Genomic DNA, 16,930 nt, shown 5'->3' on the forward strand with positions numbered 1-16,930 from the left:
CGAAGCCGCAGGCCTGAAGCTGAAGGACAGCACGGCCAGCAGCAGCTGCACGTGGGGTCTGGGGGGAATTTCTCATGCACCCAACATGCATGAGAAATGCGTGGGTGTCACCCACCACCAGCACAGGGAGAAGGGCCGCCCGGGCCAGCACAGCCCTACAGCAGCCAGGCAGGAGGGCAGGGGGAAACTTCCCTGCAAGGCAGCGTGTGCTGGGGATGTGATGAGATTTGCTCAGGCATCTGAAAGCAGCTGTGCTGGTGGCAGCTGGAATTAGATGCAGGTGAACTCCCTGCACGGCCTGCTACACCTTGTTCGGGGGAAGCTGTATTTACATTTAAATTACATTGCCGGCGAGCCACAGCCAGGTGCTGCTGCACATATAGAAGTTCAGCTGGCAGATGGCGTGTGCGTGGGGAACGGACCCCGCAGCAGCCTGGCACAGCACGTCGACCCTTGTGGCGGCCCACAGACCCCACCGCTGGTCACAGACACAAAGGACCCAGCTCCCAGATAGTCCCCCGCAAAGCCACCGTGCCCGGAGCCGCCGCTCAGCCCAACGGCCGCAGACGGAGCGGGCTCGGAGCAGGAGAGGGTTCGTGGCGGCCGAGGGATGCCGGGCTCCTGCCGGCTGCTCCCTGCCCCGGGGACCCGGCGCTTTCCCACCTCCTGCTCCCCGCCGCCCCGCTCGGTGCAAGCACCCGCTGCCCGCGCGCTGCCGGGACGGGGCGGGCCGAGGGCAGCGCTCCTGGGACCCAGCCCCGGGCAAGGACGGGCCGGGAGGTTGGAGGTGACGGGGTAACGCAGCCAAGTCCGGCGGCACGACCTGCGGGAGCCGCGCGGGGACGGGACCGAGGACGCGCCCGGCGCGCGCTGCCGCGCAGGGACACGCGAGGAACGGTGATTCCCCGCGTGCGGCGCGGACAGTGCGGGTCTGGCGGGGCTCCCCGCGTCTCCCAGCCCCGCTGCTGCCGGCGGGCGGGCGCGCTGCCGCCCCGCCCCTTCGGCTCCGCCTCCCGGTACCGGCGAGCCCGCGCGGCTCCGCCCCGGCCGCGCTCCGCGCACACCGCCCTGCACCGCCGCCGCCGAGCACCAGGTACCGGGCTGGGAGCGGGGAGTCCGGGGAGGGGCGGCCGGGCCGGGACCGGGCTTGGGCTCGGCCCCGCGGGGATCGGCCCCGCAGCGCGCGGGGGCCGGGGGGCCGAGGGGGACCCCGGGGCCGGCAGCCCCGGCGCGTTGCGGGAATCGCTGGGCCGGGACCGGGACCTCGGGGCGGCGCGGGACGCGCGGTGCTCGGCGGGGCGGGGGGCGCGGGGCCGGGCTGCCCGGGGGAAGCTGCGGAGCCCGGGCGGCCGTGCCCGATTCTCCCCGCGGCGGCAGCGCGACGCTCGGCACCGAGCAGCCCCGGGCAGCCTCCGCTCCGTGCGTCGTGAGGGTCAGGGGCCCCCGGGGCTCCTCCGCCCCGCCGCCTGGCCGGAGCCCCCCAGGTTGCGCGGTGAGCGCGGGGCGGGGGTCCCCGGAGGCACGCGGCCATGCTGGAGGCGGGAGCGCGTGCCTGGGGGAGGCGAATCCGCGGCGCTGGGATCCGCCGCGCGAGAAGCGCCGGAGCCCCCCGGGCTCTGCCCCGCGCCGCAGCCCCCTCCCCGCTGCCGCCCGGAGCCCGGGGCAGCGCCGCTCGCGGAACGTTCCCGGGGGGCTCGCGGGCAGGGAGGGCTCCGGCGGCGCCCGCCTCGCTGCCGCCCCTCGTTAGCGGACGCGTCCGTCAGCGGAGCCGGGCTGCGTTTGACACGCGCACACGCGATCCCGGGGCTGTCACTTCGGGTACCGCACGCCGCTCTGACGCGGGGACGGCCGCTGGCGCCGGAGGGAGGGATGCAGCCCACGTTGCTCCCGGCAGCTCCCGGCGCCGTGCGCTCGGCTCGAGGCCTTCGCGTGAACCGTGGGGCTCCGGCGGCGGCCGGGCGGGGTGAGACGGGAGGGCACCGCGCTCCGGGGGCTGCTCGGCTCATCTCCTCCGGCAGCGGGGGCCGCGGGGTCAGCGGAAGGGTCCGCACGGAGCCGTCGTTTCGTGCGGAGCGCGGCGGGTGCACGCGGGCGACGGTTGCGAGCCGGCTGCGCGGCTGTGCCCGCAGAGGGACGGTGAGCGGCGACTCTGGATGCCCGTCCTTGCGCCCTGCCCGCGTCCCCCGGAGCCCAGGCGGCGGCTCCAGGCGGCGGTGGGCGCGGCGTGCCGGCCCCGCTCGGCTCCTGGTGGGAGTCGCGTCCGCCGTGCCGTGCTCCGGATCCTCCCGTGTGGAGCAGCAGAACAGGCTTAAACACGGGAGCTCCCCGAGACAGAGGTTATCTTCTTGATGAATAATAATTATTATAATTTTTTCATAGTGTGGTAGCGCTCAGAGGCCACGAACAATTAGCGGGCTCGTTTCCATCTGTAGTAACAATACTTCTGTTGCATCCAGCGCTTCTGATCAGCGTGTGCTGGTATCAAAGATCCGCATCATCCCGGCTTTATTGCGGGAGGGGAAACTGAGGCACGCGGCGCAGAAAGGCACTCGCTAATTTCCAAATCCCCCCGGTAGCGAGCGTTGTCTAAGGCGCATAAAGCAGGGGGGGGTGCCTGCTGGATGGCATTGGGAATCCACTTAAAGGCAGGAATTTGTATTCTGAGACAACGTTCTCCGCACCGGTGCCGGGAGCTGCAGCCGCAGCAGCCTCGGCTCCCGCTGCCCATGCAGCAGTGGCTGCTGTCGGGGCTGCACCCTGCGCGTGGCCGTGGGATGGGTGCCGCTCCCTGCGGGGCTGCGTGCTCGGAGCTGCTGCGGGGCCGCGCACCCACCCGTGGGGCTGAGCCCCCCCCCGGGCAGACGCACGCGTGGCACGGTGTTGTGACCGCCAGCTTGTGAATGCTGAGCGACGGAACCTTTCCAGCTCCTTCCAGAGATGCGCTCTGCAGACAGCTTGAGGCTTTCTAGCGGCATCCTGGCGTGCACGGGAGCGCATCCTGCCCCGGCTGCTGGTGGCACTGTGCCTCCAGGTGCAGCCCGGCCTGGCTCTGCGTGGGGCAATGCTTCCCCCAGGGAAAGCCGTGAAGCTGTGGGATGTCTCGTGATGCGCTGAGCCTCCCGTGAGCACGAGCCTTCGGGCCACGTCCTATTTCATTTGTCCTGTAACTACTTCGGGGCAGCGCCAGCCCCGGCCAGGTCTCGTGTCGGCCGATTCCCCACGTCCGTGCCCCTGCACGGGCTGACTCTGGGACTTGGGGGAACATCGCGTTGCCCACGCCACGTGTGCCAGGAAGGCAGCAGCCAGCCCGTCCCGAGGTGGTCACTTCTGTATCCCTGAAGAGGCGGCCGAGCAGCGCCACAGCCATGCTGCCATTAAGGACAGCGCTGGGATGGGAAACCGCCTCCTCACCTCTCCCTGCTCCACGCGCTGCCCGCGTGGGCTGCATTCCCCTGGGCAGGTCGCTGCCTCCTCACCTCGTGCTTGAGATGGTGACGGCCACGCTCCTCTGCATTGCAAAGAGCTGGGAGCGAAGGCAATCCCAGCGGGAGCGCCAGCACTGCTGCCCGCCGGCCGTGTGTGTTAGCGCTGGAGGCAGAGAACGCTTCGGGCTCTGCGGGCTCCTGACGGCTTTCTGCAAAGGCTCCGTGTGCTGCCGCGTCTCCAGGCCGCGTCGAGTCCCCGTCCAACTTGCACCCGTGCGCGTGTGGCTGAAGGAAGCGCGATGCGATGGGGCGATGGCAGGAGGTGCCGGGTGCCAGGAGGACGTCGCTGCCTCTTCCCCAGTCGCTGGGTTCCTATCTCTGGGCACGGGCTGCAGGACCCTGCGGGAGGTGCTGGGGCACAGGGAGCGCCTGCCTCGTCCTGGCCCCGGGGCCGGGAGCGTGACTCATTTTCCTGCAGGGCCCTTCAGCCAGTGACCTAAATAAAGATGGATGCACGCAGATCCCTCGGCTCGTGCGAGCTGCCACTTCCACCAGGCACCTGCTGCCAAAAGGGAGCCCCGTGCTGGGGGTGCTCCTCCGCGGCGCCCGCGTGGCATTTGCTGTGAGCGTGCATGGCTCCATCGCGGCACTCTGCAGCCGTCCTCGGGCTGGCAGCGTTCTGGTTGGGCCACGGGGGTGCAGAAGCAGTGCAAGACATTGCTGGGAACGCCACAGGGGAGAGGTGCAGGGTAACAGGTGCTGCTGGGACCCGCTGCCACAGAGCAGTGTGCGTCCTCACCGTGAGAGCACGGGTATAAAGGGCCAGTGAGGCAGGATGTGGCTCACGAGGGCTCTGGGCCAAGGAGGAGCAGAGCTGCTCGAGAGGACGTACGGCACCGGCCCAGGCACAGGCGGGGGAGGATAAAGTGGCCGCGATTAAGTGCCTGCAGGAAACCAGGAGGTCTGCACGCCTCCAAACGTGGGGCGATGGAAGGGCCTCCAAGAGCAGCTGTGAGGGCAGGGCACGTGCTGGCTTCGTGCTGGCACCGCCGCCGCGAGGAGCTGCCTGCTGGCACTGCTGATCAACACTCCGCCTTCCGCCCTTGAGTCCCGTGGATGCTCCGTGCTGAGCACAAACGCACCGAGTCCTCTTGGAGCCAAGATGGGATGAGGTCCCGCTGCTGCGACTGCGTCGTGCACCTGGCTGCTGCCCGGCCTCCGGCTGTGAGCACACACCTCATCCTCCGCTGCCTCCCGCTGCCGTAGCACCTCGTGCCGTGTCCGAGCTCAGGGGCAGCGGAGGCTCTGTCCCAGGAGGAGCCGTCGCACCCTGTAGTAGAGGCGGGTAATTAGCTGCTCTCCTCTGCAGCTCCAGAAGTAGATGATTTCCTCTCTCATAAATCTAATCTCCTGGCTTCCTGCGTCTTGAGGAGAAGATTTATGTGTCTGCTCTGGTTTTCCTTCTACCACAGACGTCGCCAGGAGGAGGAGGTGGAGGATGGGTGCGGAAGGGTCCCCAGCGGAGCTGGCAGGGTGTCCTGTCCCTGGTGTCCTGCCCGAGGAGCCGGGAGCCGGGACCCACGGTGTGCTGGGCAGGGTGACACCGGGCAGCTGGGCCCTGCAGTGTGCCAGGCCCTGTGACTGCGGGGTGGGATCCAGCGCTGCTGTTCGGTGGTGGTGGTGGTGGCCAGGAGAGGGGAACCCCACCCCCGACGCCTCCGTGGCTCCAGGCACCAAGCAGCTGCTGGGACACCCGTCCCCACTGCCCCGAGCACCCCATGGAGCCAGAGCCCACGCTGAGGTGCTCCTGTCATTTATTGCATTATGGTGGCGTCATCTGGTTTTATCCGTAAATCACTTGATATGATCTGCCGCTTGTAATTGAGCAAGAGGAGGAAAACACTCAGACCTTAAATAATTGTCAGGAGAGCATCCATCACCACCTGAATCTTGGCCAAGTCGCTCTGGCACCAGATGGCCTCACCTCTCAGGAAGGTCCTTCCCCGTCTGAGAGCGATGACCTCTGGCTCTCGGGCGCTGTTCTCTTGCACTTTACCTGTGGGGCTGCAGAGCAGAGCCGCTTCCCACCGCTGAGACTCCTTTTCTGCAGTGCTCTTTCCTTGATTCCCACATGACATCGTATTTGTCATTCTCATTCCTCATCCTTCTCCCAGTCTCCGCATCGTCCACAAGTACAGTCAGTGCTGGCTTCTCCTCTCTGAGGTCACTGACACCGGCGTCACTGCGGGGCCCGGTGCCCCTCCGCAGGACCCGGCCAGCAGCGCTGCCGTTTGGTGCCGAGCCCTGGATGGTTATGTCTTGAGACATGCTGGTTAGCCTGGGTTTAATCCATTTAATGCGTGGCACATTGCTTTCGTATCTTCCTGATTTCTCCATGAAAATGTCAAATGCCTTACAGAGATCTAAGTCTGTTCCATCCAGGCTTTTACCTTCGTTGACCAAACTGGGAATCTCATCAAAACAGACAGCAAATGGGTTTGATGAACCGTGCTTCCCAGAGCCCTGTGCTGGCGCTGCCGTCCTTCAGCTGTCACTAATCAGGCTCTGAGCGCGTCCCACCGCTGCCCTGGCTGGTGCCGTGCTGGTGGTCCCCGTGCCCCTCCGCCTCTGCTGCATCGTCCCACAGCACGGGGGCTCTCCCGAGGTCTGGATGCCACCATCACACCTGGAACCGGGAGAGGAGAAGGCCCTGTGGCCCCGGGGCTTCCCTGCCGGGATGCCGTGCTGCACAGAGGTGCCCGTGGCTCTGGTGGTGCCTCACCTCCAGGAGCGTGGCTGCCCTGTGTTTGTGCACGTCGGGCCTGTTGGAGCAGCGGGCAGGGCGGGTAGAGGCAGCCTGCCCTCCATGGCACAGTCCTGCTGGCAGAGCTGGGCACAGGGACTCCCAGCCCACGGTGCACAGCCAGAAGCGGAGCGCTGGGATGGCTCGGTCCTCTCTGCCTCCTGCTGCGGCCTCGGGCGCTGCGCAGCCGCTCTCCTCTGGGTTTAACACCGGTGTGTCTGTGTTTGCTGGGCACGGGGTCGGGGTGCCGGCGTGAGCAGCCCCCACGCTCGCCCTGGAGCAGGGACTGCTGGAGGGCTGCAGGCACAGGGCGCCTGAGGACAGCTCAGCCACCGCGCAGCTCTCATCCTTCAGCTGTCCCCTCCCATCTGCCCGTTCCCCCGGTCCTGGCCGTTCTTCTACAGAGAGGAACTGCTGGAACAGCTGCAGCCCTGGGCTCAGCCCTGAAGGGGCTGACGTGGTTTTAGGAGCCCAGAAAGGCTCCACCGTGCCTCGTTCTGGGCAGGGTGACATTAACAAGGGACACTTCTGCTCCTGTGCCCCCAGTCTGGGATCTCAGGTCTTGCATAGGGTGCCTCGGCGCAGGAGCTGTGGGCACGGGAAGGCGGGTGGGATACAGCGCATCGGCGTGCGTGGGCCTGAGCACCACCTCCCTGCAAACATGCTGGAAGAGAGCAGCTGGAGAGCCCCGATGTGCTGAGCGCTGGGTGCCTGCGCTTCCTGCACAGCCTCTCCCAGTGGCCTTTTCTGTGCATCCAAAATGTCCCTGGAGCTGTGCTTCCAGCTGGATCTGTCGGCAGAGATGTTTCCTTCGTATTCAGCTCTGGTACAGGGGGTGCCTGAGATGCAGCAGCCGCTTGGTTGCGTGGTCCTGGTTCGGTCCCCCAGCAGGACTCATTATTAGCACGGGGAGACGCGGGCATGCCAGAAGCAGAGCCTGAGCACAGCACTAAACCTGACCGTACCGTAATGCATATGCAGAAGGACGAGCGGGAGGGTCCTAGCTTTTGGTGTCTGACAGCCTCAGAACCGTTCTCCAAATGCAGTCAGCACATGTATAATTTATCGGTTTTCTCTTTGTCCTTGTGCCGTGCCTCAGATCTCCAGCGGTGCTGGGTTCGGAGGCGCAGGGTGCCTCGGCAGAGTGCTGCTGACTGACAGCTCCGCGTTGGCTGCGTGGGCAGCGGAGCATTCTGGGGTTGCTCTGTGGCCCACGCCGCGGGTTTGCAGGGCCGTGTGTGCCCAAAGCACATGGATGGTGCCCGCAGCGCTCCTGCCCTGTGCCGGGCTGTGGGAGCTCCTGGCACCCTCCCGGCACCCTGACCCCTGGGAGCGCTCCCCAGGCCGCGCTGGTGCCAGCCCACGTGCAGGATGCTGGTTGCTGTACGGGGACGTGCTGCCTGCCCATACGGGAAACGCGCTCGGTGGCAGCACGCTGGCACAGCTGTCGCTGGGGACGCCGCTCCTACACCGCGGGGCTGGAGTGGGTCCCGTGGTCCCAGCGGGTCTGCCCCATCCCGGTCAGCTGCCCCAGACCAGGGGTGAGCACGGGGCCGCTCCTCCCCACCACGCAGCAGCCCCACGTGGCAGCGATCCCGCTCCCTGGCTCAGCCTGTTGCTGTCCATACCAAGACACCCCATTGCCTCCTGCCTCGCAAACACCCCCTGGTGCCCGGGCACGGCTCCAGGAGCGGGGAAGGGACACGGCTGGGAGGCGGCGGGTGGCGTGTGGAGCAGCATCCGCACAGTGCTGGGTGAGGGGCAGCAGCGAGGGGCACGGAGATATGCAGTGTGTGGCACCTGCACTGCTTGGGCACGGCTGGGTGCTCACTGAGCTCCCCCTGGGTCCCGGGACGTGTGCGGAAGCCGACGCCGTCAACACACGGGAAGTTTGCTCATGACCGGCACACGGGGACTATGGGCCACGGTGCTGAGACAGCCGCTCCATTACAACGAGAGCCGGGCACAGCGGCACAGGGCGGCAGCAGGGCTGCACGGAGAGCAAAGCGCCCATCCCCATGGGCCACTGTGGGGCCCAGGGCTCTGCCAGCTGCAGAGAGGGTGGGCGCTGCTGATGCCAAGTGTAGGATGCAGGCATTGCACGGTGCCACGGGGCACTGCTGGTGCCAGGTGCAGGAGGCAGGCATTGCGCGGTGCCATGCAGCGCTGCGTGGTGCCGTGTGCCCCAGCAGCACAAGGGGCCAGGCAGTGGTGGGTAACTAGTGTGGGCAGGAGAGCCAGATGGGCACGGGGGCTCAGAGCTGGTGTGGGGCACAGCTGGGGCAGGGCTGGGTGGAGGCTGTGCCCTCCCTGCTTGGGGAGGGGAGCCATGCGCAGCTGTGTGCCAGTGATGGCAGGATGGGGATGGGGTCCATCCGTCCCCACGCCCAAGCTCCCCGTGCCCAGAGCTGTGCCCGTCCCATCCTGCTGTGCTCCCCACACCCTCCGAACACGAGGTACCGAGTCCCAGCAAGGCAGAGCTATTTTTAACGGCTTCTTCTGCTTGATTTGAGCTGTGAACTTGTAACGTGTTTATGCTAAAGGGGTTTCTTTTTTTCCCTTCTCCCTTTGTGCTGAGGAGGCAGTGCCAGAGATCAAAGCTTGTCTCTTTGCGTTTGGTGATGGCCACGCGGGATGGGGGGTGGGAGGGCGCACGGAGGCCGGCAGCTCCGCGGGGCAGCGGGAGACATCCCCGTCTGCGGGAACGGCGGGCGCAGGGCCGGGTCACCCACCTCTCTCTGTCCCTGCAGGTCAGGGAGCCGGGAGCCATGCACGGGGCCAGACAGCATCTGGAGCTCCGTGGAGCTCAGCGCGGAGAGCACTGAGTGCAGCGGACGGCGGCGGGACCATGAGCTGCCAGCGGGGAGGCACGATGCTGGGCAGGGTGCTCGGGGCGCCCGCGTGCCGGGGGCCGTAGGTGCGGGAGGTGGGCAGCATGCCCTGCAGCCCCCTGCCCGCCTCCTGCGCGGCATCCCCTCTGCGCGGCGGTGCGGGATGAGGCCGCCCGCCGCCCCAGGCAGCTCCGGGGACGGGCACAACGCAGGGGCCACGGCCGCGGGGCTGTGAGCCATGCTCAGCCGGGATCCCCTGCCCTCCGGTGAGGGCAGCCAGGAGAAAGCCATGACGGTGCGCTCGGTGCTGCTCAACCGCGACTCGCCCGACATCGAGAGCCGCCTGCGGCGCCGGCGCAACCGCACGCAGCAGGTGCGCTTCAAGGACCTGGTGGAGGGCAGCCCCCCCCCAGCGCCCGCCCCCGGCCCCAACACCCCACGTGCCTCGCCGCCCCCCAGGGCCCCCCCTGAGCCGGCGGCTCTCTGTGCCTCGCGGCGCAGCTGGCCCCAGGCCCAGCCGTGCTCGCTGACGCTGCCCATGCCCAGGAAGGCCTGCGCCAGCGCTGCCATCCAAACCTCCCCCAGCCTCCAGAAGCCCTTCCAGGCCCCCCGGCCCCACAGCGGGAGCGTCTGCGATGTGGCCAGGGACGCGGGGCTGCTCGCCGCCCTGGGGAGCTCCCGCTGCCCGGGGGGGGCCGCACCCGCCGCCTCGGTGCGGGCTGTTCCCCCGCAGACGCCCACCCCCGAGCGTGCCCCCTCCCTCACCCAACACCCCGCGGCGTGCCACGTGCCGCCGCCACCACCCAGGGATCCCTGTCCCCCATACCCGGGCACGGCCGGGTGCCCCGCTGCCAGCTGTACTCCCTCAGCCAGGAGCTGCCCCACCGAGCCCTGCGCCCGGCCCGGCGGGACCCCCCGGGGTGGGCGGGGGCTCCCCCAGCGCCCAGCCTCCGTGCCCTGTGCCCAGTCTCAGCCCTCCTCTGAGGTGTGGGTGCTTGGCCGCAGCGACTCAGAGCACAGCCTGCCCCGCGGGCATCGCCAGCCGCCCCTCCTCCACCAGCCAGCTCAGGGCAACCCCCCCCGCGACCCCTCGCCACCCCAGCACCAGCTCTGCGGCTCGCCCTGGGGGAGGCCCTGCTGCACCCCAGCGCCCACCCCACCAGCGCCCGGCTGGCACAGCTCTGCCACCGCCGCACTGGAGACCACACCAGCTGCACTCGGCCATCCGGACACCCAGGACATCTGCAGCCGGCTGCGGGCTGCCGAGCCCGGCCACGAGCAGGCGGCTCCGGAGAGGCACAAGGGACCCCAGCACGGCTTCAGTGCAGCGGTTCAGCCCGGTGGGCACGCACCGGAGCCCCCCCAGTATGGGCAGCCCTGCCTCACCACCCAGCAGTCGGAGACGCTGCGCCACGTGCAGGACCTGCTGCAGATGGTGGTGGCGGCCAAGGGGACACCGGGAGCCGCGGCGGGGGACGAGCACGGCCACACATCTCAGGGACAGGGGGCACAGGGGGACCTGCAGTCCCAGCTGCAGTCCCTGGAAGGGGTGCTGGAGACCAGCCAGCAAACCATCCGCGTGCTGCTGGACGTCATCCAGGACCTGGAGAAGAAGGAGGCCCAGCGGGACGGGTGAGTAGATGGGGCGGTGTCGGGGGGGTCATTGTCTCTATGGGGGCTTTGGTGACGGACGGGGGTGGCCGTGCCAAGGATGTGAGCCATGTCCCTTTCCAGACGTGCTTCCCCCCGAGCAGCTCAGAGCTGCCATCCTGATCTGCTTGGCACTGTGACTCGGGGTAGTGACCTGCCAGCCCTTGGCTTGTTCTTCCTGTGCCAGCCAGAGGACGAGGGGAGCAGGGACCCCCTTGGTTCTGCTGTCCCCATCAGTCACTGGGAGCAGAGAGCCGGCACCGTGTCCCAGCTATGGGCTCCACTGCTGCAGATGCCCTGGGGCAGCCGCTGTGCTCCCCTCCTGCACCAGGCGTGCACTGCTCCTCACACCTGCTCTCACCTTGGGAATCATAGGGCTGTATCCAGGGGTGGGTCCCTGTGCTACTATGCGTGCCCCACAGGAGGGGCCCCACCACCCATCTGGTTTGCCTTGGCCATGGCTCAGGATGTTCCCTTTAATGACCTGCGAGGATTCCCCCAGCTCAGCCATCAGTGAGGCAGAGCCTTTGCATGGGGCCCTACGCTGGGAGGGCTGCCCAGGGGGCACATTTTGGCAGGGTTTGGAAGGGTTTGGCATGATTTGGTGAGTTTGGCATGGTTGGGCAGGATTCAGCGGGGGTTGGTAGGGCTTGGCGGGGTTGGTGGTGGGCAGGGTTCGGCACCTTGACTGGTCAATGATCTACCCATGTCTAATGTGGCCCAGGAGCAGTGGTGATGGTGCTGGTGGCGACCACCACCCGTACCAGCTGCAGGCAGCATCGCAGCCACACTGTGTGGGAACGGCCTGGGGCACAGGGATGGGGCAGCTCATTAGCTTGGCAGCTCGTTAGTTTGTCCTCACACTGGCAGAGCCGTTCCTGCCGCAGGCGCTGAGCCGGGCGCGTGCCCAGCACCGCTCACACGTTGTGTCTGGCACCATGCTCGGGTGGCACCCGTGGAGAGCTCTGCCCTGCCAGATGGGCACCTGCTCGAGTCCTGGCCCTCCTGCCTGAGCGCGCGCTTAATTGTTTAACCAAATTAAACTGCTGCTAAGTGCCTCCTTCCAGTTAGGGCTAATGGTGGCTGTGAGGATCCCACAGAAGCGTTAGTGAGCGCAGAAGCAGGGCACGGTGCTTCCCTTCCCCAGAACAGCATCCGCCTGGCCCTCGCCTTTCAGGGCTGCACGAGGGTCCACTGCCCTGTGCAATGGGCACAGGATGTGGGCTGGCAGTGCCCCCCCCACAGTGCAGCTCCTGCCTGCTGCCCTCACTGCCCGCAGTGCCATGTCCAGCTGTGCAAGTCCACAGCAGAGCCCATGGAAAGGGCTCCTGCCGCCTGGGTGAGTTTGCCTGCTGAAGCTGATTGAGCTTCACCACGAGCAGCTTAATTAAGATCTCAGCTCCATAAGCTGCTGCGGTCAAATGAGCAAAGAAGGCGCCCAGAGGCACAAGGAGCGGGGTAGGAGATCCCATCAAGGATGATCCCGGTGTCCCTCCTAGGGGCAGCCCGGCCGCAGGTCGGTGTCACAGCTGTGGGGTGGCCCTAAGGTCGCGCACACCGGCGGTGCCACCCACCCCACAGTGCCCCTGCAGCATCCCCACATCCCCAAGGCGCCGCTTGTACCGCACTGGGTGCACACACACGTCTATGTGTGCTTTTACTGTACGTATATACAAGGTATCGTGGTCTAATTTAGGTGCCGGTGCTATAATCCCCATTGGAAGGTATAATTTGGTGCACTACAAGACCCAGTTTCTGCAGGCTGAGAGCAACCGTGATCAAGGTCGAGAAACAGGGAAATAGTTTAAGCAGGGAAATGTGACGGGTATGTGGGACAGGGGGTGTTTTCTTGGCTGCCCCCAGAAAGCCACAGCCTCGCTTGGCCGGGGGGGGGTGGGGAGGGGGCATCTGCTGGGGGACCAAACTTTATCGGGGCACTTTCCCTATAGTGCCCGAGGCGCTGCCCGTGGAGCTCTGAGCTCCAGCAGGAGCCGTCAGCCCGGTACCGCGTGGGGCTGCGCTCAGCACCAGCAGCACATAGCATTTCTGCAGAGATCCGGGAGGAGGATGGCTCTGGGGCTGAGCTGACCTTTGGGGCCTGTCAGCCAGCTCCGCTTTATTTCAGTCCCATGCACCTTCCCTGGAGGAGGAGGATGCTTTTGTTCAAAAACATCAAAAAAAGATAAATCCAGCGTAGGCTGGCGATTAGGCTGGCACCTCTCCCCCTGCCCATCTGCCGGGCACCGCTGGGTGCTGGAGTGCCCCCGCACAGACCCCACACTGCCCACGATCCCACTCCCTCCATGGTGCCGTGTGTGGGGTGTCCTGGGGCGGCCCTGGGCACGAGGTGCAGCTCTGGGGCGGTGATGAGATGAGGCTGACGGCGTGCTTGGACTTGGGGCTTCTGCTGCGCCCGTCTGGTTTGCAACCCAGTGAGAAATGAGCTGAGCCGAGAAGCACCACGCTCAGCCCGACACCAAAGGGCACTGCATGGGGAGGAGAGGAGAAGAGCTGGGAGCTGGGAGAGGGGCTGGGAGCTGGGAGCGGAGCTGTAGCCCTGGCTCCTGGCAGTGGTACGGGCGCAGAGGAGGGTCCTGGGACTGGGGCTCCCCGCTCACTGCACTTCTGCTCCATTGCAGGCGACACTCGTACCGGACGGGGCAGGACATCGCCAACTGCGGGACGTGCCGGGACTGTGCCTGCATCATCTACAGGTACGGGGCAGCGCTGCCGCCCTGGGGACGTTCCTGCACTCGTGCAGCTTTTCCTCCACCGTCACTCCACGCCGTGCTCCCTGTTCATAGCAGAAATGCCTCCCTGAGCCCGAGGGCAGGATGCAGCACCGCTGTACAGGGCCAGCAGGGTCCCCATCCTGTCCCGGTGCAGGACGAGCAAGGAGCCAGGTGCTCTCCCTGCACCTCTGCTGTGTCCCAGCTCCTCCCCGGGCTCCTGCCGGGCATTGCTCCTTCTGTTACCGATGATGCGCTCAGAGCCGGCCCTGGGCAGCACCATGGGTGGACGGTGTGAGCTCCTGGGGTGCATCAGGGCTGGGGGTGCCCCAGCTCCGTCCCCCACCCAGCTCTGTCCCCTCGCGCTGCTGCAGCCCTGCTGGGGTTGCCTCTCGTTGCCGGCTCATTGCCACCAGAGCCCAGAGCCAGCTCCCCGCGATAGCTCGTGGGGGCCGTCAGCGCTAATTGGGACTGACGAGGCTGTCTCAATGCGGCACTGCGGCTGGGAGAGATGGCACTGCTGGGGAGGTGGGTCCTGCTGCGGGCTCCCGCTGGGCTCCGCTGCCTCCACGTGCGGGGAAAAGGCTCCGGTGGGACACGGTGGGAGCTGGACTGGGGCAGCTGCACAGGGCTGTGCCGGGTGCTGTGCAAGGGGTGCACGCAGCTGTGGGGGAACGGAGGTGGTTGGGTGCCTGCAGAGGTGGGAGGAATGGGGACGGGTGGTCAGGGAGCACGGGGTGCCGGCGTGCTGCACGGGTGTCAGTGCCACGTGCGGTGTTGGCAGCAGCACCTTGCTGATCTGATGGGAGGTGGCTGCTCGGAGATGGAAGCGCTTTCCGGGTGAGGGAGCATCGCAGCACGTGGCCTCCAGTGCCCTGCCTGCGGGTGCTGCAGGGACAGCGGGGGGCTCTGGGGACGCGCAGGAGACCTGGTGCTGGCGGTGGGTGATGCGTCCCCTCCTTCCCTACCCGGACCAGCGGTGCCCACGTGCTTTGCATTAGGAATGCTATCAGACTCTCACCCCTGCTGCTGGTGCTATGGCCGCACTGGGCTCAGGGACGCGAGGGCAGTGGGGGTCTGTAACGTCAGGGCTGGGTACAGCCCCTTTCCAGGGGCTCTCAGGGGTCCCAAAGACCTCAGCTCCTGCACTGCATCCCGCTGATCCCCAGCTAGGGCAGGGGGCCGGCTCCCACCACAGCCAGGTCAATACCCAGAGCATTCTACTGCAGTAGACCCCCAGCGACCCCCAGGGCTCACAGCCAGCCCTTGCCTCTCCTGTTACGGGCACAGCATCGCCCCTCTGCCCTGCACTGCTGCACTCCTACATCAGGAACTCAGCTTCTGCTGCACAAAACCCAAACTACCCGGCGCCAAAGTGCCACCAGCCCAGGGTGCAGGGGACGAGCTCCGGGCACTCGGGGGGGGCCCACACAGCAGCTAAGCTCTGCAGGAGGGATGTGGTATGTTTGGTGTTTAGGGCAAAGGAGCTTGGGTGAGGGGATGAAACAGTAGGAAAAGCACAGGGAGCCACGGCCAGGAGAAAAGCAGAGCAGCTCCGAGAGCAGCTGTGATGCTACGAGTGGAGGGGGGAAGCACCACTGGGTCAGGGCTGTCCGTCGGTCTGTCCCTCCAGTACTGGGGGTCCCCACGTGCTCTGGGTGCAGCGCGGTGCCATGTGTGGGCAGATAGCTGCCCCCGGGCCCAGGTCCGGCCCCCACCCCGCTCCCAGCCGTGCAGCATGCAGGCAGTGGGTGGCGGTGGCCGCAGCCCCAGCCGAGCCCCCAGCGCAGCACCGGCGCCGCAGCAGTGCCGTGACGCCGTCCCTTCTCCCCGCAGCGTGGAGCACGACTTTCGGCAGCAGGAGGGCCGCTTCCAGCGGGTGCTGAGCCACATGGAGGGCGACGCAGCACAGAGCAGCCCCGCGCCGGGGCCCGTCCCCCCCGCCCGGCAGGAGCCTTCGCCCCCCGCAAAGCTGGACGCCAAGAAATCCAGGCGCAAGTGCTTCTGGTTCCTGTGAGCCGCGCTGCCCGGGGCCCCCGCAGACACCGGCTCCTGCCTCCTCTCCCTCCCTCTGACGTTAGGGTTTGGGTAGCACCAGCTTTTATATTTTTAACCGTTCCGTTTAACGTACTGAAGCTCCCGTGTAAATAAGAGGTGAGGGGAACAGCGGCTGTATTGACGGAGAAACCAATAAATTCTAGGGAGACGCTATTTTTGTTACACCCTCTCCTGGCTGTGCGCTTCTGTTCTGGACGCGGCTGGAGCAGCCCCCGGCCCCCATCAGTGCTGCCGTCCCATCCTGACCCCAAGCAGCCCCACGGCTCCAGCAGGTCCTGGGAGCCCCTCGCTGTACGGTGGGGGCAGGGGGAGAGTCCTGTGCCCGCTGCCAGGGGCGGCAGAGAAGGGCGAGAGAGAGGAGCCCCAGTGCGGGTGGGCCGGGACCCAGGAGCGCTGCAGCTCCCATAGAATCAGACACCGAGGCTGGAGAAGCCCTCCATGATCCCCAGCCCCCCCCATCCCACCGTGCCCACTGACCACGTCCCCCAGCCCCGCATCTCCACGGTCCTGAACACCCCTGGGGATGGTGAGCCCCGCTCCCTGGGCAGCCCATGCTGGCGCCCAACCACTCTGCAGGAGAAGAAATCGTTCCTAAGATCCAACTCGTGCCTCCCCTGGCGCAATGTGAGGCCACCTCCCTCTGCCCAGCGAGCTCGTTGTGTGCCGGCGTCACTGCGCAGCCTGGCCGCCCCAGTTCTGTCTGCATGGGATGGAGCTTCCTGCCCCACACGGCCCAGGGCAGGGACTGACCCCCCCCTGCTCCGCATCCACCTGGCCAGGCAAAGCCCCCGGCTGCAGGGCACGCTAGCTAATGACGGGGGGGCAGAATTTAGCAGCTCAAATATTGCAACCCGCGAGAGGAGCAACTCGGCGTCGATGGACCGGGCTCCGGGATCAGAGCGGTCGGCAGCAGCCACAAGCAACGAGGTGAAGCCCGGGACTGCGACAGCGCCGTGAAAGCGATGAACTGAGGTGAGAAAGCTGCCAGACAGCATTTCCAGAGCACAGCGGGGCCAGAGCGTGGGAAGAGGAGCGAGCAGAGAAAGTGAGGCTCCGCCAAAGCATCGCTCTCCTTCTCCTCGCGCTGCGCATCAGGCCGTGCTCCGGCAGCCAGCTCTCCTCCTTATCTCTGTCACAGCCCCGTGGGTAGCTTCAAACAGCTCTTTTTGTGCTCTCACTTCCTCTGGCACTGAATCACGCATTCTGAGAACAAAGGCTAAAAGCAAGATGATACCAAGCCCAACCTGGCACGCATCGCCTGCCTGAATCCACCTGAATCACAACCAGCAAGCGCCCGCCCACCCTGACAGCCGGCACAGCCCCACACGGCACCACACAGCCCAGCACAGCCCCACACAGCTTTGTACAGCCCCACACAGCCCAGCACAGCCTTATACAGCCCTACACAGCCCAGCACAGGGCTACTTGCAGCTG

At 66.6% G+C, this 16,930-nt stretch overlaps 2 protein-coding genes across 4 annotated transcripts in view; one reads left to right on the plus strand and one right to left on the minus strand.

The window, feature by feature from the left end:
• The window catches only part of LOC110390922 (dedicator of cytokinesis protein 2-like), a 52,590-nt gene that overhangs the window by 10,436 nt on the left and 25,224 nt on the right, over positions 1-16,930 (minus strand). The gene's annotated exons all lie outside the window — the stretch shown is intronic.
• LOC110390924 (protein FAM196B-like) lies at positions 1,041-15,658 on the plus strand. Of its 3 annotated transcripts, XM_021382516.1 has the most exons (4): positions 1,041-1,093; positions 8,979-10,691; positions 13,349-13,423; positions 15,275-15,658. In XM_021382516.1, the coding sequence occupies exons 2-4, from the start codon at positions 9,298-9,300 to the stop codon at positions 15,453-15,455; spliced, it is 1,650 nt and encodes a 549-aa protein (XP_021238191.1). In that variant the 5' UTR covers positions 1,041-1,093; positions 8,979-9,297; the 3' UTR covers positions 15,456-15,658. The 3 variants fall into 3 exon arrangements, with proteins under 3 accessions (XP_021238191.1, XP_021238189.1, XP_021238190.1); XM_021382514.1 differs by lacking the exon at positions 15,275-15,658 and having other exon boundaries at positions 13,349-15,265; XM_021382515.1 differs by lacking the exons at positions 1,041-1,093; positions 15,275-15,658 and having other exon boundaries at positions 1,693-10,691; positions 13,349-15,265.

The sequence above is a fragment of the Numida meleagris genome, unplaced genomic scaffold (assembly GCF_002078875.1).
Source record: "Numida meleagris isolate 19003 breed g44 Domestic line unplaced genomic scaffold, NumMel1.0 unplaced_Scaffold250, whole genome shotgun sequence".
NCBI classification, from domain to species: domain Eukaryota; kingdom Metazoa; phylum Chordata; class Aves; order Galliformes; family Numididae; genus Numida; species Numida meleagris.

What these genes read in the sequence shown, in the direction of transcription:
- LOC110390924 (XM_021382514.1), top strand. Translation starts at nt 9,298, where the DNA reads ATGCTCAGCCGGGATCCCCTGCCCTCCGGTGAGGGCAGCCAGGAGAAA. An exon ending in AAGGAGGCCCAGCGGGACGG is followed by an intron (nt 10,692 to 13,348) that starts GTGAGTAGATGG and finishes GCTCCATTGCAG; the next exon opens with GCGACACTCGTACCGGACGG.